The sequence below is a fragment of the Bacillus rossius genome, chromosome 2 (assembly GCF_032445375.1).
Source record: "Bacillus rossius redtenbacheri isolate Brsri chromosome 2, Brsri_v3, whole genome shotgun sequence".
Taxonomy (NCBI): Eukaryota; Metazoa; Arthropoda; class Insecta; order Phasmatodea; family Bacillidae; genus Bacillus; species Bacillus rossius.
This window is the reverse complement of record NC_086331.1, coordinates 60765622-60790257: the sequence shown is the minus strand read 5'-3', so window position 1 is coordinate 60790257 and position 24636 is coordinate 60765622. Positions and strand designations below refer to the sequence as shown.

Sequence of the window (24636 nt, the reverse complement as noted above, 5' to 3'; positions counted from 1 at the left end):
TCTGCTCCGTGCGTGCTGTACTCGCCCGGAGTGGCTAACATGCACTTATTACATGTCGTGGAATTAGTAATTTCGTACTAATGTCTTTTCCCTTAATTGGATTATGGGTTCGAGCCTCCGGGGTGCCGTACATTTAAATTTCATTACGTCTATTGGGGTCACGCCCGAGGCGCTCGCCTGACTCAATCCGGCTGGGCAAGAGGCGCGCTCCGAAAACGGGATACGGTACTGGCGGTGCGGAGCACGGGCTTAACGGCCATGGTCGGTACGACGTCACATTTAAATACGATGAAAGTTAGATACCTACATAAATTAACGAGTAATAACTCGACACGCGTAGTTGGCTGAGAGCCTTCGACGATAACGATTACTTGGCTGTGGAAGCCGGAAAACTGCGTACCTCAATTACGCTGTCCTTAAACTCTGGACATGGAAATACGTAATAAATGCAAAACTCCCTGTTGGGATAAAATGATTAGTTAACGAGTCGCACGAAATAACGTGCGACTGAGTGGGGTTGGCGCAGAGCTGGTAAAAGGATTTGAAGAACTTACACTATTGCTGAGACTTGGATGTAGCGCGAAAGTTGAAGGCTCTGCGTTCGCGGAGAGACCGACCCCTGCGAGCTCCCGACGGTAACTGAGCGCGAGGGCGCCCTGCGACATCGCACCTCGACACGTGAAGCACGGGAAAACAGTTCCAACCAGTTTTGGACTTAAAAGACATATTTCACAATATATGATTATTGAACAACCGGACATAATTTCCCTTGAATCAATCATCTTTTAATTGTTATTAATTTGGTTGTTTTTAAGTTAAAAGATTAATTTACTGATTTAGTTTAGCGCATTGCCACACCTGGCCGGGCGCTGTCGTCACCTTGGTGTTCGTCGCGGTGCACTTACACCCACTCGGTGAACATCACGCTCGGGCGTGTTCGATGCACTTAAGAGTAAGTGCTGTTGTGATTAACGGCCTGTGCGAACCAGAGGGAGCACCGGCGGTCGGCGTCAAATGCCCCCCCTCCAACGAGGCCGTTATGCTCAACAACACTACTCTCCATACGCATGGAAGTGGTGCACTGGGTCGTCGCACTAAGCACTAATCTGGTGTGTCCGGCGGCGTCGTGGTGTGCGCATGGGCCGCACCTGTTGCGATGGGGGCGGCCGAGGTGGGTGGCGGCGGCATCGTGGCGGTCCTTTCAGCGGCAGGCGGCGGCGCTCCCAAGGTGGCATGCTCTTTGTGGCGGGCGGTGGCGTGGCACCTTCAACGGCGCGTGTGGCGGGCAGCAGTGGCGCACCCTCAGTGGCGGGCGGTGGCGTGGCGCCTTCAGCGGCATGTGTGGTGGGTGGCAGTGGTGCACCCTCAGTGGTGGGCATGGCGGCAGAAGTGGCATGCCCCCTGTGACGTGCAGGGCAGGCGAAAGTGTCACGCCCTCTGTGCAGTGCGCGGCGGGCAGAGGTGGCATGCCCCCTGTGTCATGTGTGGCGGGCGGAAGGGGCACGCCCCCTGTGTCGTGCGTGGTGGGCAGAAGTGGCACGCCCCCTGTGACGTGCATGGCAGGTGGAAGTGGCACGCCCCCTGTGTCGTGCGAGGCAGGGGGAAGTGTCATGCCCCCTGTGACTTGCGCGGCGGGCGGAAGTGGCACGCCCCCTGTGTCGTGCGTGGTGGGCAGAAGTGGCACGCCCCCTGTGACGTGCATGGCAGGTGGAAGTGGCACGCCCTCTGTGCAGTGCGCAGCGAGCGGAAGTGGCACGCCCCCTGTGACGTGCGCGGCGGGTGGGAGTGGCACGCCCTGGGTGACGTGAGTGACTGGCGTGAGTGGCATGCCCTCTCTGATGTGCGTGAGTGGCACGCCCTTGGTGATGTGCGTGGCAGTCGTGAGTGGCACGCCCTCTCTGACGTGCATGAGTGGCACGCCCTTGGTGACATGCGTGGCTGGCGTGAGTGGCATGCCCTTGGTGACATGAGTGTCTGACGTGAGTGGCACATCCTTGGTGATGTGTGTGGCTTGCGTGAGTGGCACACCCGTGGTGACGTGCGTGATGTGGCGTCGGGCCGACTGTGAATGACTCGGCAGGTGTCTGATCCCCCGGAGAGTGCCACACTATCGTCGTTTTGCGCCACCGCCCTGTGCCAGCCGCTTTCTCAGTGACCGTGGGCGGCGCCATCGGAGTGGTTCCTCCGGGTGATCTTCTGTCGTTGTCACCTCAGTGGTCATTGTCGCCTCAGTGGTCGTTTTGTCCTCTGGCGGATGTGGCAGCACGGCCGGTTTGCACCGCGTCAATCCCCCGGGAGCCTTCACGGCAGTTGGGGGCGGCGGCGTCGGGGGCGGCGTGTTGATCATAGCATGGTGCGTAACTGCCTCGGCGGCCTGTTGGCCGGCTGGGAAGTGCGGCGATGTTGCCAAATTGAGACGCAGCGCCGCACCAGTAGCGTTCTCGACAGGCGGTGGCGGCATCGGGGGCGGCGTGATAGTCATGTTATGATGTGCATCTGCTTTGGTGGCCTGTTGGCCGGCTTGGAAGCGCGGCGATATTGCCCAGTTGAGACGCAGCACCGCACCAGTAGCGTTCTCGGCAGGCGGTGGTGGCGGCGTCGGGGGCGGCGTATTGGTCATGGCATGGTGCTTATCTGCTTTGGCGGTCTTTAGGCCATCTGGGAAGCGCGGCGATGTTGCCCAGTTGAGACGCAGCACCGCACCAGTAGCGTTCTCGGCATGCGGTGGTGGCGTCGGGGGCGGCGGCATCGGGGGCGGCGGCGTCGGGGGCGGTGTGATGATGATGTCATGGACTGTCGTTGCATCAGCAGCCTTGCAGTGCGTTGTCTTGATGTCGCTGCTGCCTGGCGCCGCCCCAGCAACCCATTGGTCAGCTGGAGGCGGCAACGTCGGGGGCGGTGTCTGGGGCGGCGGCGTCGGTTGCAGAGGCATCGGGAGTATTCTCGTCTCAGGCAGAGACATTGCGAGAAACGTGTCGGCGTCCGCACAGTGTGACCACTCGGCTTTCGTGGTCGTCTGGCCCCCAGGAGTTGTGGATGTGTGAACTTCCGGGGCCAGCATCGTGACGATTGCGGCCACGCCTGTACACTGCCTCTATCGGCAACGTTCACACCTCAATCCAAACATCTCCGCCTCTTCTCGAGCGATCGGATGTAAACACTCATCTTGCCATATACTCCCGCACGTCCAGCAGAACCACCCGTCAGGTGTCCTGCAGGTGCATGATGGCACACAGCACATCGTCATGCCATATGTCCAGTACTCGTAACAAAATCCACATTCATCATTTGAGTAGTGAAAGCAACTCTCGCCTGGCTCTGGGAAGTCAGCTTCGGCCCAGGACTCATATGCTTCCTGGAAGTCGTTCATGTTGATAACGACGTGCGGCCTCTGTCACGCGGTCGCGGCATACTGATACGAGCGACGGATCAGGACGTCGATGACAGGGCGCGAGCAGGTAGGGAGGACCGCCTCCCCTCACCACCAAGTCAGTGTCCTGTGCTCGCACGCCTCCTGTCCCGCGGAAGCCCGTGCGCGACTGTCTGTCTGTGTCGCTGTGACGTCACTCTGCGCCGAGCAGCTGTCCCGCGGTTGCTGCGCGCCTTTCTCGCGGTGCCGAGTCGTAACTGATCGCGGTGAGATGTCGGGTAACTGATCCCGGCCGTATCTCGCGGTGCCGACGTTATCACGTCGCGGGGAAACCAATCCTCGTGTCTCCCGTCGCTATCTCCCGGCGTCATCTCCCGCCGCTATCTCTCAGCGCCATATCCCGTGACCTCCTGGCGCGCCGGCTTCCGCTGCCGCCTTGGCGTGGGACTGTCGCGTTGAAGTTATGAAAATAAAATAGAATTTTGTGAAATGCAAATGTTCTTTAGTGAATATTCCCGGATTGTTATAACAGTCACAAAAACTAAATACCACTTGCCGGCCTTATAACTCACTCGTGCTAAATTAATTTTAATGTACTTTGAAATTTGAAAGACGTTCGAAAGTTCGTTTTTCAAAAGCCACACTAGTTGCGCGCCATTTGACGCCACTCCCGCTGCCTGTCTATGTTTTTTAAGTAGTTATTAATTTGAAAAGTGATCTCAGGGATTTTAACGGGGATTCGGCCTCGTGGCTGCAGGCAGGAGCAAGTCGTGGTTCGAAACATACCCGGGCTGTTCAGGCCACCCAGGACGCCTTATGAATAAATAATAAACTGGTTGACACGACACTGCACTTTATTGAGAACCGTTACACACACTGGTCCAAGTACTGGTCATGTCTGTTGTCTGACCGTCGCGGCACGCGAGTCTCTATTCGTAGATGATACACGCGGCCAGGATAGGTTGCAAAGTGGTATGTGCGGACTTCTACAGTGGCCGATTATCAACGTGAAAGACGTGGCGTATAGTCGCGGAGTTGCAATGCTGCCGCAGCTTATGCAGAGATTGACGTTATGTACGACAGCACATACGAATGAATGTTCTATAGTTAGTTGCAATCTAGCCTGTTGACAAATATTAAAAGTCCCGAAAAGTACTTGGGTTCGGTTAGATAAGACATACAAGTTACAGTCACTAATTAAATGGTTGTGAAGTGGTTAGAATGCACATTACAAGTTACACATTTAAATACGATGAAAGTTAGATACGTAAATTAACGAGTAAGAACTCGACACACCTGGCTGGCTGAGAGCCTTCGACGATAACGCTTACTTGGCTGTGGAAGCCGGAAAACTGCGTACCTCAATTACGCTGTCCTTAAACTCTGGACATGGAAATACGTAATAAATGCAAAACTCCCTGTTGGGATAAAATGATTAGTTAACGAGTCGCACGAAATAACGTGCGACTGAGTGGGGTCGGTGCAGAGCTGGTAAAAGGATTTGAAGAACTTACACTATTTCTGAGACTTGGATGTAGCGCGAAAGTTGAAGGCTCTGCGTTCGCGGAGCGACCGACCCCTGCGAGCTCCCGACGGTAACTGAACGCGAGGGCGCCCTGCGACCTCGCGCCTCGACACATAAAGTGCGGTAAAACAGCTCCGACCAGTTTTGGACTTAAAAGACATATTTCACAATATATGATTATTGAACAACTGGACATAATATCCCTTGAATTAATCATCTTTTAATTGTTATTAATTTGGTTGTTTTTAAGTTAAAAGTATAATTTACTGATTTAGTTTAGCGCATTGCCACACCCGGCCGGGTGCTGCCGTCGCCTAGGTGTTCGTCGTGGTTCACTTACACCCACTCGGCGGACATCACGCTCGGGCGTGTTCGATGCACTTAAGAGTAAGTGTTGTTGTGACATAACGGCCTGTGCGAACCAGAGGGAGCACCGTCAATCTAAGAATATTTAATTAAAGGTGTGTAACATTAAGAGTTCTCCTGTTCTGATATTCAAATTAATTTACTTAAGAGTGGGAAATGAGTGGGATAATGACGTCTTTGTTAAATTGTTTACTCAAGGCTCAGCCTCACTTAAATATTTGATTATAGCTTGTTTTGATTATTTCAGTTGTTTGTTAGCACATATTCAGAAAATGTAACTATAGCTATAGATAGTTGGCAAAATATATTATCTCACGCTACAAATATTAATCTTCAACCACCGTCATGTAATTATGGTGCAATTAGTCAAACATATTTTTAATTATAAATACATCTTTGCCTTTTCTACAGCTCTAGATAACTTGATGATGTCTAGGGACTAAATTTGAAGGTGCTTGAAATTTATGTACTCTGTGCAGTGGGAATATTCAACAAATTGCCTTTAAAATGAATTCTACGAGGTGAAAACTGAAAAGTGAACACTGTTTTGTGATGCCGAGCCTTAAGTAAATTTGTTATAAAAAAGTTAAAATTTCTGCTAGTAGTACATTCTATTTTTATACGAAAGATGCTTAAATAGCACCATTTTGCTCCTTAGAATACTCCCCCGGACACCTCCTTTGTTAAATCCACCACTTATAATGATAAACTCCTTTGCCCCCCCATTAAATATTTGCTTCCTACGCGCCTGCTTTAGTAGGGGATAGAGGCTACATGTGTTCAAGCAAATTACTGACTCCTGACAACAATCCCCAGACTTTGACAGAAGAAAGATAATTGTAAACAGGAAATTGAAAATTTCAGCAATATGCAGCCTACCAGTCATAAAATGTCTCAATGAATTTGCAATGCTTATCTATTCCACGCAATTTTTTTTACCAGGCTCTGATCTTTGGGTGTATATTACACAACTTTCCTATAAAGAACAGGAAAAAAATCTGTGTGTTGTCGTTTGTGGTTGTTAATAAAATCATTTAATACTGTTTTTGTTTAATAACCTTATGTAAAATATTTGCATAGCATTAATAACAATTTTCATCTCACTGCCAGGTTTTTACTTTAGCACCTCTAACTTGAATAGTAATAATCTGCAATAATGTTTAAATATGAAGTTCAATTTCCAGGTGCTTAATATACCAACCAAGGTTTGAACACAATTATTGGCCCATACAGAAGCAACATGTTATGATTTGCTGACTGTATATTCGTGAGTTGAATTAATTTTACAAGTTTTAGAAAACCATGTTAGTTAATTGTTGTGTATGTTTTAGGTACAATACTGCACACAAATGGGCCACGAATGTTGTAGAACGTGTGTTCTGGCAATGGAACAGAAGGTTTCCATGCCTTCACAAGGGTTTGTCAACAAAACTGCCACGTCTCCCAATATTGTGATAGCATGTGCAGTGCTTCACAATCTAGCAATAAATACAAATGATGCTCTGCCAGATGAAGACCAATTGGAAGACGAGCGGGAGGATCCAGTTGACCCACCTGGGCAACAACCATTAGATGGTTTAGTATTCAGGAGGAATCTAATAAAGAGATTATTTGTTAGGCCTAATGATGTGTTGTGAACAGTAGGCCTTATGTCAGTTTAATATATTGACGCCAATCGCCGGTGCTCCCTCTGGTTCGCACAGGCCGTTACGTCCCAACAACACTTACTCGTAAGTGCAACGAACACGCCCGAGCGTGAAATCCGCCGTGTGAGTGAAAGTGCACCGCAACGAACACCAAGTCGACTACAGCGCCCGGCCGGGTGTGGCAATGCGCTAATGTATAATTAAATCATTAATTATTCTTTTTAAAACAACCAAATTAATAATAATTAAAATATACAGTAATAATATGAAAACTATGTGCAATTGTTAAATAACCATGTAATATCAAATATATCATTTAAGTCCAAAACTGGTCGGAGCTGTTTTCCCGTGCTACACGCATCTTGGCGCGAGGTCGCGAGACGCTCTCGCGCCAGTTGCCGTCGGGAGCTCAGAGGGGTCGGTCGCTCCGCGAACGCAGAGCCTACAGTTTTCGTGCCACGTCCAGTTCATCTTAATAGTTGTAAGTTACCAAATCTTTTCATTTAGCTCTGCCCCCAAGTAGTATAGGAATGTATGTTCTGGCACACGGGTCCGGGGCGTGGATTGAAGATTGTTTACATTGTGACGTCACGGCGGCCATCTTGTCTTCGTTGCTGGAGACCACCATCTTGTTTTCGTCGGCGAGAGTGCACTGACGCCATGTTAGTTTAGTTCTTATCCGCTAGAGTGCAGTAATCATTTAGTACTGTGACACCCACCATCTTGAAATTTGGCCGCCATCTTGGAATCGTGTAATTATTTAGCTAGAAATTCGGGAAAAGTTCCAAAATTCATTAAATAAATCACTCATTAACTTACATATTGATTCGATCGATTCCTGTCCTCGGTTCGATACCCGATCAATGCAATAATGTTTAATTTTATGTAAAAAATAATAATTTCAATAAACCATGTTCAACATTCGTAAAGAGACTTTAAATCATCTACTACCATCATCCTATCAGACAACAAGACCACCATATTGGAAATTCGTAATTGTAATGCTAGAGATTCGGGAAAATGTTCAAAAATCATTAAATAAATTTATAATCCATATAATGATTGATTGGATCGACTTAGGTCCTTGGTTCAATCCCTGGCCGATACAAAACAACTTTAATTTAAAAAATACTAAAAAAGTGTTAGGTTTGAGAAAATAAAAACACCACAAGTTCTTTTAAAAAAATTTTATTACATAAATTCAATACACTACTACAAGTACAAAAAAAAACACTGACAAATTACTAAAGCCTTTTGGATTCCTCGATTCAAACAGTCTTCTTATTGTACGGACTAAGCCTTTTACATGACTTTAAATGTCTATCCGATCCGGTCATCACCGCAGCCAGAGACGGACTGAAGTTCATATCACTTATATAGTCTCATTATCCGGTACAACACATGAGTCAAATCAATAACCATGTTCATTATACGTCTCGGAGCATTTTTTATAATGACGATGTAAGCTATCGAGACGTGAAATTAGTTTATTGCACTTATTGCACTGAAATTGTATTCTTTGAACATTATAAGAACAACCGCTTCTTTCATGTCTGCGAGCATTTGAGGTGATAGTAAATGATACACCACAGTATTTGCACTGATGCGAAGTACGCTCTTCATTAATTGAAGTATTCAATGCTGATGAAACTTCAGCTAATGGTGGAACAGCACATATCGAAGTCTCCTCCAGTGTTGTCAGAGGCGTTGCCAACGGGATCTGCTCCAACATCGTCGGCGCCGACGTCATGGTTCCCGTAGTCGATGGTACATCCTCCATCGAGTACGACGTTAAAGTCGGCAAAGATGCCATCGCAGTCTCAAGAACAAGCAATTACACGTCTTATGCACCAGAAGAAACAAACTAGGTGATCCGTACACCGTCGACGTCAGTAACAAAACTGTGCGTCCTGCTGTCTAGGACTCGCTTATATACATGCACCGTATGGAATAATACGCTAGTCAAACCAAGAACATTTTACTAAAATACTAGAGTCAAAACAACATTAAAAAAAATAGAAGCACCATCAAAAAAAAAAGAAAGCACACTTGGAAGCACCTTCAAAAAAGGAAAAAAAAATTGGAAGCACCATCAAAAAAAGGAAGCACACTTGGAAGCACCTTCAAAAAAGGAAAAAAAATTGGAAGCACCGACTACGAAAAGGCAGCACATTTGGAAGCACCGACTACTTAAAGGCAGCACATTTGGCAGCACCGACAACGAAAAGGCAGCACATTTGGCAGCACCGACAACGAAAAGGCAGCACATTTGGAAGCACCGACAACGCAAAGGCAGCACATTTGGAAGCACCGACTACGAAAAGGCAGCACATTTGGAAGCACCGCCTACGAAAAGGCAGCACATTTGGAAGCACCGACAACGAAAAGGCAGCACGTTTGGAAGCACCGACAACGAAAAGGCAGCACATTTTGTAGCACCGACTACGAAAAGGCAGCACATTTGGCAGCACCGACAACGAAAAGGCAGCACATTTGGAAGCACCGACAACGCAAAGGCAGCACATTTGGAAGCACCGACTACGAAAAGGCAGCACATTTGGAAGCACCGCCTACGAAAAGGCAGCACATTTGGAAGCACCGACAACGAAAAGGCAGCACATTTGGAAGCACCATCATCGAAAAGGCAGCACATTTGGAAGCACCGACTACGAAAAGGCAGCACATTTGGAAGCACCGACTACGAAAAGACAGCACATTTGGAAGCACCATCATCGAAAAGGCAGCACATTTGGCAGCACCGACAACGAAAAGGCAGCACATTTGGAAGCACCGACAACGCAAAGGCAGCACATTTGGAAGCACCGACTACGAAAAGGCAGCACATTTGGAAGCACCGCCTACGAAAAGGCAGCACATTTGGAAGCACCGACAACGAAAAGGCAGCACATTTGGAAGCACCGCCTACGAAAAGGCAGCACATTTGAAAGCACCGACAACGAAAAGGCAGCACATTTGGAAGCACCGACAACGAAAAGGCAGCACATTTGGAAGCACCGACTACGAAAAGGCAGCACATTTGGAAGCACCATCATCGAAAAGGCAGCACATTTGGAAGCTCCATCAACAAAAAAAAAAAGGCAACAAGGAAGCACAAGTTACGAGATCTAAGTCTTAGAAATCAGAATACAAGAAATAAAAACATTAAATTCTTATAATTTAAATTGTTTATTTTATTGCTTTACATTATACAAATGCAAGTAAAACAAGCCATTATTGTATGTAGCCAGCATTCCTCAGTTCCTTGAGTATGAAGGATATTTCTTTGATGCACGAATAGTTTCCTGCACAAAGCGAACCATGTAGAAGTCTTAACCGGTCAACCAATATGTTTGGATCTTTCCATGATGTGTAATCAATCTCTTCTACCACCATCTTCCTTGCACCTTTATAAATATTATGATCTCTGGTGTCTTCCGTTTTACCACCAACCTCAGGGTAACTTTCATGTTTGAGACGGTGATCATCACAAGCTTGATCAGATTTATTTAATATATCACGTCGTTTCCACCGTTTCGGTCTCAGGACACCGCCACATCCTTCGATCTTGGCAGCTTTAGGTGCTTCATCATAGTCTATGTCTTTGTCAACAGCCTCAGAGTCACTGTAACAATCACCGTAGAAGGAATCGTCTTCACCCAATTTTCCGTAATATTTCGATGTTGAAGATGTTGAAGCGTCTTCATCGTCTTCATGCTTCCTTTTTAGGAGTCCATCATTTTTACAAAGTAGGAAAGATCTACTTGAATTCGGCTGGAATATATTCTCACTTTTCACGTTCAGGATTCTTCCATTGTCTTCATTCTTCCGTAAATCATCAACCTCCTTTAATTTAAGTTCTTTGTCGAGATCGGAAGAGCCAAGAAAATTATTGTGGTAATGCAGATCACTCTTCCTTAGGATGGTAGATTCATCGTTGTCCTCTAGCTTGTACGCAGGCTTGGCGCTACAAGTTCTTCCATGTCTTTTTAGGCTCTCTCTCCGCGTAAACGACTTGCTACATCGTACACAACTTATCATATTGCGCAGTGGATTTTTAACACAGTCATTCTTCTCGTGTTGTCTTTTATTCTTTCTCAAGATAAAATATTTACTGCAAAACTTACACCTATGTTCTTTCGATACAGCGTCAGATCCCAAATCAGAATTCATATTAGTTACTGAGACTAATACCAGATACCAATTGAGTGTTTTAAATTAGATTCAATACTTAAATAGAAATTTTTTCATATTTCATCAGCGAGAATTAATATATCTCCTGCAAAAGTACTTAATGCATGTAGTTCTGCTTTTCAACAACAGATGTCGCCACATGTTGCTTGCAGGTAAATAATATTTAGTTATTTTATGCGGGATGCGGGATGCTCACTAACGATCGCAAAAGAAGGATGGCTTCGCTAGACTCCAAGGAAAAGGAAGTTCGTCTTGCATGTTGGTGCTCCACAGATGTCTCATGGCATAATATTAATTTGACTGAGTAATGATATGTGTTAATTCCACCTTATAAAAATATTGCAAGTTTTGATTTAGTAGCAGAAATTATCGAATTAAATGTAACTCCAAATAAAATGACATGTCTCATTAGACAAAAAAAATCCATGCAAAGAGCGGTTTCTCAGAATAGTCAGAAACACTTGAAGAAACCACAGGAATGATTGCAAGAACACGAGAAAACCATCAAAATATTGACAAGAATATTCAGGAGCACACGGAGAAAACCACCATAATATTGACAAGAATAATCGGAAGCACACGGAGAAAACCGCCACAAGTTTTCTTTGTTATCATAAAATTACAGAAAAAAATAAAAAATAAAAAAACACAACAAATTCAAAAAATGATTATGCTAGCTTGTGAACTTCTCATTGTTGAGCAAAGATAGAGTTCTAGTCCAAGCCAGAATCAGTTTTTGAATTTTTGTGTTTTTTTATTTTTGATTTTTTTCTGTAATTTTATGATAACAAAGAAAACTTGTGGCGGTTTTCTCCATGTGCTTCCGATTATTCTTGTCAATATTATGGTGGTTTTCTCCGTGTGCTCCTGAATATTCTTGTCAATATTTTGATGGTTTTCTCGTGTTCTTGCAATCATTCCTGTGGTTTCTTCAAGTGTTTCTGACTATTCTGAGAAACCGCTCTCTGCATGGATTTTTTTTGTCTAATGAGACATGTCATTTTATTTGGAGTTACATTTAATTCGATAATTTCTGCTACTAAATCAAAACTTGCAATATTTTTATAAGGTGGAATTAACACATATCATTACTCAGTCAAATTAATATTATGCCATGAGACATCTGTGGAGCACCAACATGCAAGACGAACTTCCTTTTCCTTGGAGTCTAGCGAAGCCATCCTTCTTTTGCGATCGTTAGTGAGCATCCCGCATCCCGCATAAAATAACTAAATATTATTTACCTGCAAGCAACATGTGGCGACATCTGTTGTTGAAAAGCAGAACTACATGCATTAAGTACTTTTGCAGGAGATATATTAATTCTCGCTGATGAAATATGAAAAAATTTCTATTTAAGTATTGAATCTAATTTAAAACACTCAATTGGTATCTGGTATTAGTCTCAGTAACTAATATGAATTCTGATTTGGGATCTGACGCTGTATCGAAAGAACATAGGTGTAAGTTTTGCAGTAAATATTTTATCTTGAGAAAGAATAAAAGACAACACGAGAAGAATGACTGTGTTAAAAATCCACTGCGCAATATGATAAGTTGTGTACGATGTAGCAAGTCGTTTACGCGGAGAGAGAGCCTAAAAAGACATGGAAGAACTTGTAGCGCCAAGCCTGCGTACAAGCTAGAGGACAACGATGAATCTACCATCCTAAGGAAGAGTGATCTGCATTACCACAATAATTTTCTTGGCTCTTCCGATCTCGACAAAGAACTTAAATTAAAGGAGGTTGATGATTTACGGAAGAATGAAGACAATGGAAGAATCCTGAACGTGAAAAGTGAGAATATATTCCAGCCGAATTCAAGTAGATCTTTCCTACTTTGTAAAAATGATGGACTCCTAAAAAGGAAGCATGAAGACGATGAAGACGCTTCAACATCTTCAACATCGAAATATTACGGAAAATTGGGTGAAGACGATTCCTTCTACGGTGATTGTTACAGTGACTCTGAGGCTGTTGACAAAGACATAGACTATGATGAAGCACCTAAAGCTGCCAAGATCGAAGAATGTGGCGGTGTCCTGAGACCGAAACGGTGGAAACGACGTGATATATTAAATAAATCTGATCAAGCTTGTGATGATCACCGTCTCAAACATGAAAGTTACCCTGAGGTTGGTGGTAAAACGGAAGACACCAGAGATCATAATATTTATAAAGGTGCAAGGAAGATGGTGGTAGAAGAGATTGATTACACATCATGGAAAGATCCAAACATATTGGTTGACCGGTTAAGACTTCTACATGGTTCGCTTTGTGCAGGAAACTATTCGTGCATCAAAGAAATATCCTTCATACTCAAGGAACTGAGGAATGCTGGCTACATACAATAATGGCTTGTTTTACTTGCATTTGTATAATGTAAAGCAATAAAATAAACAATTTAAATTATAAGAATTTAATGTTTTTATTTCTTGTATTCTGATTTCTAAGACTTAGATCTCGTAACTTGTGCTTCCTTGTTGCCTTTTTTTTTTGTTGATGGAGCTTCCAAATGTGCTGCCTTTTCGATGATGGTGCTTCCAAATGTGCTGCCTTTTCGTAGTCGGTGCTTCCAAATGTGCTGCCTTTTCGTTGTCGGTGCTTCCAAATGTGCTGCCTTTTCGTTGTCGGTGCTTTCAAATGTGCTGCCTTTTCGTAGGCGGTGCTTCCAAATGTGCTGCCTTTTCGTTGTCGGTGCTTCCAAATGTGCTGCCTTTTCGTAGGCGGTGCTTCCAAATGTGCTGCCTTTTCGTAGTCGGTGCTTCCAAATGTGCTGCCTTTGCGTTGTCGGTGCTTCCAAATGTGCTGCCTTTTCGTTGTCGGTGCTGCCAAATGTGCTGCCTTTTCGATTATGGTGCTTCCAAATGTGCTGTCTTTTCGTAGTCGGTGCTTCCAAATGTGCTGCCTTTTCGTAGTCGGTGCTTCCAAATGTGCTGCCTTTTCGATGATGGTGCTTCCAAATGTGCTGCCTTTTCGTTGTCGGTGCTTCCAAATGTGCTGCCTTTTCGTAGGCGGTGCTTCCAAATGTGCTGCCTTTTCGTAGTCGGTGCTTCCAAATGTGCTGCCTTTGCGTTGTCGGTGCTTCCAAATGTGCTGCCTTTTCGTTGTCGGTGCTGCCAAATGTGCTGCCTTTTCGTAGTCGGTGCTTCCAAATGTGCTGCCTTTTCGTTGTCGGTGCTTCCAAATGTGCTGCCTTTTCGTTGTCGGTGCTTCCAAATGTGCTGCCTTTTCGTAGGCGGTGCTTCCAAATGTGCTGCCTTTTCGTAGTCGGTGCTTCCAAATGTGCTGCCTTTGCGTTGTCGGTGCTTCCAAATGTGCTGCCTTTTCGTTGTCGGTGCTGCCAAATGTGCTGCCTTTTCGTTGTCGGTGCTGCCAAATGTGCTGCCTTTAAGTAGTCGGTGCTTCCAAATGTGCTGCCTTTTCGTAGTCGGTGCTTCCAATTTTTTTTCCTTTTTTGAAGGTGCTTCCAAGTGTGCTTCCTTTTTTTGATGGTGCTTCCAATTTTTTTTTCCTTTTTTGAAGGTGCTTCCAAGTGTGCTTTCTTTTTTTTTTGATGGTGCTTCTATTTTTTTTAATGTTGTTTTGACTCTAGTATTTTAGTAAAATGTTCTTGGTTTGACTAGCGTATTATTCCATACGGTGCATGTATATAAGCGAGTCCTAGACAGCAGGACGCACAGTTTTGTTACTGACGTCGACGGTGTACGGATCACCTAGTTTGTTTCTTCTGGTGCATAAGACGTGTAATTGCTTGTTCTTGAGACTTCGATGGCATCTTTGCCGACTTTAACGTCGTACTCGATGGAGGATGTACCATCGACTACGGGAACCATGACGTCGGCGCCGACGATGTTGGAGCAGATCCCGTTGGCAACGCCTCTGACAACACTGGAGGAGACTTCGATATGTGCTGTTCCACCATTAGCTGAAGTTTCATCAGCATTGAATACTTCAATTAATGAAGAGCGTACTTCGCATCAGTGCAAATACTGTGGTGTATCATTTACTATCACCTCAAATGCTCGCAGACATGAAAGAAGCGGTTGTTCTTATAATGTTCAAAGAATACAATTTCAGTGCAATAAGTGCAATAAACTAATTTCACGTCTCGATAGCTTACATCGTCATTATAAAAAATGCTCCGAGACGTATAATGAACATGGTTATTGATTTGACTCATGTGTTGTACCGGCTAATGAGACTATATAAGTGATATGAACTTCAGTCCGTCTCTGGCTGCGGTGATGACCGGATCGGATAGACATTTAAAGTCATGTAAAAGGCTTAGTCCGTACAATAAGAAGACTGTTTGAATCGAGGAATCCAAAAGGCTTTAGTAATTTGTCAGTGTTTTTTTTTTGTACTTGTAGTAGTGTATTGAATTTATGTAATAAAATTTTTTTAAAAGAACTTGTGGTGTTTTTATTTTCTCAAACCTAACACTTTTTTAGTATTTTTTAAATTAAAGTTGTTTTGTATCGGCCAGGGATTGAACCAAGGACCTAAGTCGATCCAATCAATCATTATATGGATTACAAATTTATTTAATGATTTTTGAACATTTTCCCGAATCTCTAGCATTACAATTACGAATTTCCAATATGGTGGTCTTGTTGTCTGATAGGATGATGGTAGTAGATGATTTAAAGTCTCTTTACGAATGTTGAACATGGTTTATTGAAATTATTATTTTTTACATAAAATTAAACATTATTGCATTGATCGGGTATCGAACCGAGGACAGGAATCGATCGAATCAATATGTAAGTTAATGAGTGATTTATTTAATGAATTTTGGAACTTTTCCCGAATTTCTAGCTAAATAATTACACGATTCCAAGATGGCGGCCAAATTTCAAGATGGTGGGTGTCACAGTACTAAATGATTACTGCACTCTAGCGGATAAGAACTAAACTAACATGGCGTCAGTGCACTCTCGCCGACGAAAACAAGATGGTGGTCTCCAGCAACGAAGACAAGATGGCCGCCGTGACGTCACAATGTAAACAATCTTCAATCCACGCCCCGGACCCGTGTGCCAGAACATACATTCCTATACTTCTCCCCCAGACCCTACTCAGCCGTACGTCCTTACGTGCGGTTCTTCGCATAATTCTTTTTAATCCCAACAGGGACATTTCAACATTCTATGCAATTTTTCACGTCTTAAGCAATAGGACAGCGGACTTGAGTCTTACGCAGTTTCCAGGCTTCGACGTCAGTGAATCGTTATTGTTTAAGAGCTTCTAGCAAGCCTCGTGTGTCATGTACTAACTCTTTAATATACATGAGTCGACCATTTCCAAAAACCACTTCGTCCAAAAAGTGAAAAAATTGAGATAATGCCACAAGAATATTCTCTGTAGTCATATCTATGGGAATCCGCAAAAAAGAATTGCCAAACTCGACATTGTCCCTTAGAAAATTGATGTGTAAAACTGTAAACATTTCCAGAACCCACTATGTCCAGTTCTGTTTTATTTCCACATCACACTTTGTCCACATCTGTTTTTCATTCCAGAACACACTTTGTCCAGACATTGTTTAATGGCTGCCATTTTGGTGTACCGAATAATATTCCAAAACCAGCTTTATCTAGTTCCTCCAAATGTCCAAATGAATGTCTGTATTTCATGTTTAGACTATAAAAGTCTTGTTTATTATTTTGTTTGGTCTCGTTTTCACTGTGTTTTGTGTTATCTATGATGACTTATAGCGACAGCTGTTGTGTTTTATGTTTTGTATTCTATTATCAAGTGATGAGGGCATCTGTTTGCTTTTAACAGAAGAAAAACCGGGTGAACTGACATTTTCGTTAGATTGTCAGAAAAATCTGATCCTGCCAAAACTTCCTGATCAAGCTAGCTACTATAGTCGTCAATTAAATATTTATAATTTCACAGTATGCCAAGGAACATCTAAATCCCCACAAAATCAAAGAAACACATTCATTTATTCATGGTCTGAAAATGAATTCCCAAAAGCTACCAACCAGATCGCCTCTGCTGTGTTTAATAGATTAACAAATACAGATATTACGGGTATTACTACAGTTCGTCTTTTCGCTGATGGCTGTAGTGGTCAAAATAAAAACTGAACCCTTATTGGAATGGCAAGTAAATGGCTCAGTCAAGCTCCACAACACGTTCAGCAAGTTCTGTTGTTTTTCCCTTCACAGGTCACTCCTAAATTCCACCTGATAGAATATTTGGCAGAATAGAGAGAGAATTGAACAAACTTGACACAATTGTGCTTCCAGATGAATATTACACAATTTTGAGTAATCATGGTACTTTGCTTCGTCCAAAAGAACATTTTCAATTTTTTGACTGGAAGGAAGCTGTAACTCGTGTAATAAAACCAACACAGTCATGGCATTTTAGATTTTCCCAGTGTAAGAGATTTATCTTAACGAGATCGTGCAAGAACTCAGCATTGATTCTCGTTCGAGGGGAGTGTTTTTATAGAACAGACCTAGGACAAGGGCGAAGTGTTTTGAAGCGTGGTGTTACACTCTCAGATTTAACACCCGAGGTTCTGGAATCTGGTGTTCAGATTAAAGGCAGTAAGCTGCAGGACATTAACAATCTTTTGTGTAAACACTTTGGGAGCAAGTGGAAAGAATCTGAAAACCACCTGAACTTCTACTTGCAATTATATTAGTCAGTAAGTGTTGACAGTGTTCATACAATCATTGAAAATGAAAGTGATGCAGAAGACAAACCAATGGAAGAATCTGAAGAACTGCATGTGTAGCATTCAATTAAACATTGTTGATTTGGTGAAATTGATTATTTGCATACACTGTCATTAATATTCATTGTTATTCTAGTTTCTTGAATAGCGGCTAAGGTTTAAATGTTTTCTTTTAATTTAATTATGAATGTATTGTTTTAATGTTGTTGTTTTACGACCTTGTCAAAATAGCTTCAAATATATTGTGGCAATATTTTTCAACATTTCTTTTTAATTTACAACTGTTACTTTGTTTTTCATTGTTTGTGTGTTTAAAACTGTGCAATAAAATATCATTACTATATCGAGAAGAAAATACGTGTTTCCATTATCCACTTTCTCCAACATGTACTGTTCCAAATACCACTTTGTCTCTTTGATATTTCCAAACTCCACTTTGTCCAACATTTAAATCGGAATTTCTCAAAAACTAGCTGTTTAATTTTTATTTCCTTTATGGGTACATGCCACCTATTAAATCTAAACATCTAAGTAAACATTCCATTAGTCGTAACATCTCAAGAGAACAAATACAAGTTTTTCCTATTTTCTGGGAAATCACTTATGAAGGACAAAGTGGTGATTGGAATTGGTCGACTCAACATGTCTTCAATTTAGCTGATTTTTAACTATGTCATATGTATTTGCAATCTAACCAAGTTATAATTTTGTTAAAATGTAAGAAGTGACTGTGACTCTCGTGTGTTCTCATCTAGCCAGGCTTACGCACATTTCGAAGCATTCGCACTTTGTAGTGGGTTAGATTGCAATCACCTGTAGGAACATTGATTATATATTGCTGTTATTATATGTTTAACATCATTCACCACATAAACAGTTGTAGTATATCAGCTCCACGATAGTTTTCCGCAGCCTTCGTGTTAGCCACGGTCACAGGTTAAATCATTATACACGAGTTTGCAATCCATCCTGTTCGCGCGCAACGTCAATGCATTGAACCTATCGTGAAGCGACGGTCTGACAACAGACTCAGCCAGGCATTGGACAAGCAAGTGTAACAGCCTTAATAAAGTGCAGTATCTTTCCAGTCGGTTTTCCTTTTATTTTCAAGGCGTCCTGGGTAGCCTGAACAACCCAGGTAGTTTAAAATCGCAACGCACTCCTGCCTGCAACCACGAGGTCGAATCACCGTTTTTGCCCCCTGAGATCATTTTCAACTTAAAATTCACGCAAAACTTAATCAGGCAGCGGGAGTGGCGTCAATACTTATTTCAATAAGGAATAATAATAAATAAATTGTACATATTTCATAACATGTGACTTTTTTTTGAAGTAACAAGAAGTGTATAGTATTTAAAAAAAAAGTGGATAAACATAACATAATACAATAAAAATGTACTATCTTGAAAACAGTCAAAGCCTCGTCCCAGATTATTATAATAGAGTTTTCGAAGGATTCAAAACATATTTATGTAGTTGTAAATTCGTTTTTAATACATGTTCATATTTAAGTTATTCAAGTTCAATATCAAATAAAGTATATATTGAAGCAGTGCGGGCACTGCTTAGCATTACTTCCCCTCCTTTCCCCTCCCCCTCCTCCTTTCCCCTTCCTCTCCGACTTCCCCTTCCTTACCCCCTCTTCCTCCCTTCCCCCCCGCGCCCCCAGCGCACTCTGCCGTGTATTGTTCCCGGCCTATATAACCTCGGCACCCGGGCTATTTGCCGCAGTCATCCGGTCGTTTGACACGAGGACTGTCACTTGGGGTTGGCGTCGCGTTGGTATGTACTCGGCTGTGAAACTTAACGTCTGTAATATTCAGTAATTAGTATGATTTCTTGTTCTTGCTTGTGTGTCGTGGCCGCGCTTTCTCTTTTTCATTTTTGCCATGTTTAGTAATGTTCTTAATTTCTCTTGGACCCTTCAGGTCAGTACTTAACTGGATTCTTTGCCTTAGTTTCTTTTGCTCACGCAGAGTACTACCGGTAGCTTATGTAACAGTGTTTTTCTGCGGCTGTATATGGGATTGCCATGATGGCTTTGGACACTTCTTGTCAAGCCGCGTCGTAACGGTAATCGTAATCGTATGTAATGGTAAATGTAAACTCTTTCTTTCTTTCTCGTTGTTGCCTAGCGGCCCATATGATTGTGCTACGTTAAACGCGTCGTCAGCTTGCCCCATTTATCGCACCATTGTTTTAACCTGTATTCCCGCGGGAATCGAATTGTTATATGCGTAATATATGCATTGTATGCATTGTGATTAATAAATTGGATTGCTTGTTATTTCGTATTTTTGGACATTATTTATTGCAGCATGAGCGCACCACTGCCGTGGTCGTATGGCAATGACCCCTTGTTTGTGTTGATTTCCCGTTTCAGTTGTAGGTGCGGCTACAACTTCTGCGCTACTTTGCTTCGGCAGTGGTTTTGCTGTGTTTTTGCTTGTTTTCTTTCATGACCATGAGCGGTTCGGGAGTCAGCTGGATCTACCGGCTTCACCGCGACGAGCTGATACGGTATCTCAAGGAGAACCAGCTGCCTGCCTCAGCGAGTGACACTGTGGCTGACATGCGCGCCCGGCTCGTTCAATTCATACGCGAGGTCAGTGACGTCTCGTCTGGTGTTCCAACGGCGCAGCTCACACTGGAAGTAAGTCCAGCTCCCGATAATTCCTTTTCTCAAAAACTGTTTTTCTCTGTTCTCAAATCTCTTCCTGTGTTGAGTGGTAGTGAGCCTAGGCCTATTCTAGTATTTTTCTACAGGCTGAGCGCCTCGCTAAATTGAATTTAGTGTCAGCTGGCGCCTTTATGAAAGCTCTGCTTAGTAAGTGTGCTGGCGTTTATGTGTCTAGGCTAACAGAGGTTATCGTACAGAAGGTCGATTTTCATACTTTTAAGACGTCGGTACTTCGTGCTGTGTGTCCGCCGCGCGTCATGGACGCGTGTAAGCGCGATTTGATTTTCAGGTTTCAGCGTCCTAATGAGTCAGTGACTTATTACATTGATGAGGTTTCCTATGCCGATGTTTTGGAAATTGACATCGCTGAGCCTGAGATAGTACAGCTTATTTTAGGCAACTTTGCGCCCCATGTGCTCACCCACTGTGGCATGTTAGCTCCGCCTACCACTTTCGATGCTTTGCGTGCCTGGGGTAGTGAGGTAGAGGCGCGTTTATTAGCGGTGTCTAAATATGAGGCTGAGTTCTCGCCTCCTGCTAGGTCTACGTCCGTGTCACGTGTTCGTGACAGGGGATTTCACAGCTTACAGGTTACGTCAGGTTTCCGTGGCAGTGACGCACACGATGCTGACACTCGTGTTTTACGCACGCATGAAAATAATAGTCATCAACATTCCTCCTTTGTGCCTCGCCTTCATGACAGTTCACGTGCGCGGCGTTCGCCTTCACGTATATTTGACAGCGGGTCGCATGCACGCTTCCCCGCCGGCGGCGCGGATATTGTAATCCCTCCCCCTGGCCGTCCGTCTGCCCCACCTCTTGACACTTCCCAGCCATGCCGGCGTTTGACTGGCGGCGGGGTTGCCACGCCTACGCAACCGACACAGGGTGTTCCAACATTCAGTCGTGCTCGCTGCGCAAATTGTTGCGTGTTTGGACACGTAACTCAGGACTGTGATCAGGTACGCGTTGATGTTAACGCACGTAAATGTTTTTCCTGTAGGGGATTGGGTCATTACCGGAGTAATTGTCCGGGAAGCGGTCATTAACAGGACGGAAGAGAGGTCGTTTCTGTCGCTTCTATAGGAAAGCCTCTAGCTCTGTTTCTCTGAATTTCTTGCCCGTGTGTATTCACGAGCGTTTCTTTTCGGCTTTCGTTGATACCGGTGCTACATGCTCGGCTATTAGTGAGACGTTATTACTGCCTTTAAATTTTTTTCCTGAATCCTATTTTAATATTAAGGAATGTCAGACTCAGGACCCCCTCTGCCAGCAGGAACGTAGAGATCTTCATGATAAGAAGGCTGTTCCCTATGTTGAGGAGAGTGGCATGTTGTATTTTACAGGAATTCTGGCAGAGCCCGAAAGGCTGTTGTTCCAGCTGTCTTGAGGCCTATGGTGTTAACCTATTTTCAGGCATCTATCCTAGGTGGTTATCTAGGAATAGATAAGACTTTTCGCAGAATTTCAGCGCACCTGTTTTGGCCCGAGCTTCATGCTGCTGCTCGGAGCTTTGTTCGATCCTATCTCGACTGCCAGATTTCTAAGCCGCCGCATAATTCTAAGGTGGGTTTGTATGCTGCTGATCCTCCTGTTGCGCCCTGGCATGTCTTACATATAGATATTTTTGGTCCTCTGACACGTTCTAAGAAGGGTAATGTATGTTTGCTTGTTGTTCTGGATATTTTCACAAAATTTGTTATTTTATTACCTCTTCGAAACATGAAAGCTGCTACTATTGTTAAGGTACTTAAGGAACAGGTTTTCAAGTTGTTTGGTCCTCCATGTATGGTTGTTTCTGACAATGCCCCGTATTTTAAGTCTACTATATATAAGAATTTTCTTTTTGAATGGGCTGTTAAACCTATTTATAGTTCAGCTTATTTTCCGCAGGGCAACATAGTAGAATGACAAAATAATGTTCTTAAAAGCATCCTGATTTCCTTCTACCGGTCTGATCAGACTCTTTGGGATTCAGATTTGGAGTGCATTAATGTCGGACTTAATTCGGCTCTTCATTCTGCTACTGGTTTTCCACCTTCAATTCCGTTACTAGGCCGTGAGCTTACCATCCCCTTACTGAACCAGTGGGGCTTGCCGTCCCTGGACACTAGCCTGGACGCCCAGGCATTGGAACGTGTACTCGACACGGTTTCCTGTAACATTCATAAGGCCCGTAAGGCCGTTTCTGTCAAGTACAACAAGGCTAGAGCTCCTCATGGTTATAAGATTGGGGATTTAGTTCTTTGTAGTGCATTTAAATTGCCTAAGTTGGCTGATCAATTGAATGTAAAGTTACTTCCTCATTATGAGGGACCTTATTGTATCGACAAGTTTTTGGGTGCCAATACCCTTTTGTTAAAGTGCTGTAAGCGCCAATTTAAATTTCGAAAGGCTCACGTAACACAGGTGAAACCTTTAGTTAAGTAATTTTTTTATGGGTTTGTTGTAAGTTGTTGGCAGTATTATATCCAGTTACAGTATTATATATATATTTATATCTTTGTTGTTGTACCAATTATTTATTATTGCTCTTATGAGATGAGAATTAATTATTATTATGAGATAAGCCTATTGGCCTGTTACGTGTTCGTGTTCCTAGTAACTTGTGTTTGAAAATTGAGATTTGTATCTGCATTTGTTTTGTATTTGTTGGATTTGTGCGTGGTGTTGCGGCTCCCTTTCTTCTTTTTTTTAGTTTGGCGCGCCATCCTTTTTCCCTGTTACCCTTGCTTGCTGTGCCCGACTTCCGCCAGTGATCTTCAGCTTCACCTCACCGAGAGACGTCTCCGTGGGATCTTCCGTTCGTCGCCTCCTCCCTACTGGTGTTACCTGCCTGTGAGAGCCCATCGTGCTTCGGCCCATCGTCCTACCATGAACTTGCCTGGCGGATTCCTCGTCGTGTGGAGGCTCGATGCTGTCTCGCCGCTTCTGGGTCTTGGAGAGCGACCGTGTTGATTCCGGCTGAGTGCTTCCCGCACCGCCGTGAGCCCATGGCTGCCCCTGGCCCTTGCTGGACGGGCTGTGGTCATCGTAGCTGACCCCTTCGTCAGATTGCTGAGGCTTGTGACTTGGTGCTTCCTGCTGGAGTCCCCTCCCACGCCTAGGTGGTTGCGACTCGCAAAACCGCCCTGCTCCGAGCCCTTGTTCTGGGTTGAACATCAACTTCATATATGAACTTCTTACTCCGTACTCCGTATCAGCTGCTGGCTGCTGTCTACCACTGTTCCGAAGACCTGCGTAGCGTGTGCCTACGTCCAAAGCCATCTCGTTGATCGCCGCGGCGATCCTGAAGTTTGCTGTTTAATGCTGTCTCCAATCTCCAGTCTCCAGTCTCCGATGTCAACATCATGAACTTTTTTCATCGTGTGGATCCACATGCTCTCCGGGCAGATACACTTTAGGGAGGGGGGTTGAAGCAGTGCGGGCACTGCTTAGCATTCCTTCCCCTCCTTTCCTCTCCCCCCTCCTCCTTTCCTCTCCCCCCTCCTCCTTTCCCCTTCCTCTCCGACTTCCCCTTCCTACCCCCCCCCCCTCTTCCTCCCTTCCCCGCCGCGCCACCAGCGCACTGTGTATTGTTCCCGGCCTATATAACCTCGGCACCCGGGCTATTTGCCGCAGTCATCCGGTCGTTTGTCACGAGGACTGTCACTTGGGGTTGGCGTCGCGTTGGTATGTACTCGGCTGTGAAACTTAACGTCTGTAATTTTCAGTAATTAGTATGATTTCTTGTTCTTGCTTGAGTGTCGTGGCCGCACTTTCTCTTTTTCATTTTTGCCATGTTTAGTAATGTTCGTAATTGGATTGCTTGTTATTTCGTATTTTTGGACTTTATTTATTTTTTATTGCAGCACGAGCGCACCACTGCCGTGGTCGTACGGCAACGACCCCTTGTTTGTGTTGATTTCCCGTTTCATTTGTAGGTGCGGCTACAAAATATCATCTTACAAAGTAATTTCATTTTTTAATTGCATATATGGTTTGAAACGTGGGCATTTTTATTTTCAAACAGGTAAACTATGTATTTACAGGGGCATATTTGCTTGCATTACGTTGGCACAAAATTATTTCTTTGCTTTTTGAGATACTTCATCGAGTACACCATGACCAATATAAGTAGTGCTTTTTCAAGTATTACTTCGTCAAGTATAGATTC

At 44.0% G+C, this 24636-nt stretch overlaps 1 protein-coding gene across 1 annotated transcript; it reads right to left on the bottom strand.

Annotated features, from left to right (window-relative positions):
- Positions 1 to 1201: 1201 nt before the first annotated feature.
- LOC134528896 (uncharacterized) lies at positions 1202 to 23747 on the bottom strand. Its single transcript, XM_063362562.1, has 6 exons — positions 23667 to 23747; positions 23313 to 23561; positions 21189 to 21350; positions 2704 to 3094; positions 2210 to 2385; positions 1202 to 2107 (listed from the first exon to the last, which is right to left on the bottom strand). The coding sequence occupies exons 1-6, from the start codon at positions 23745 to 23747 to the stop codon at positions 1202 to 1204; spliced, it is 1965 nt and encodes a 654-aa protein (XP_063218632.1).
- Positions 23748 to 24636: the final 889 nt, after the last annotated feature.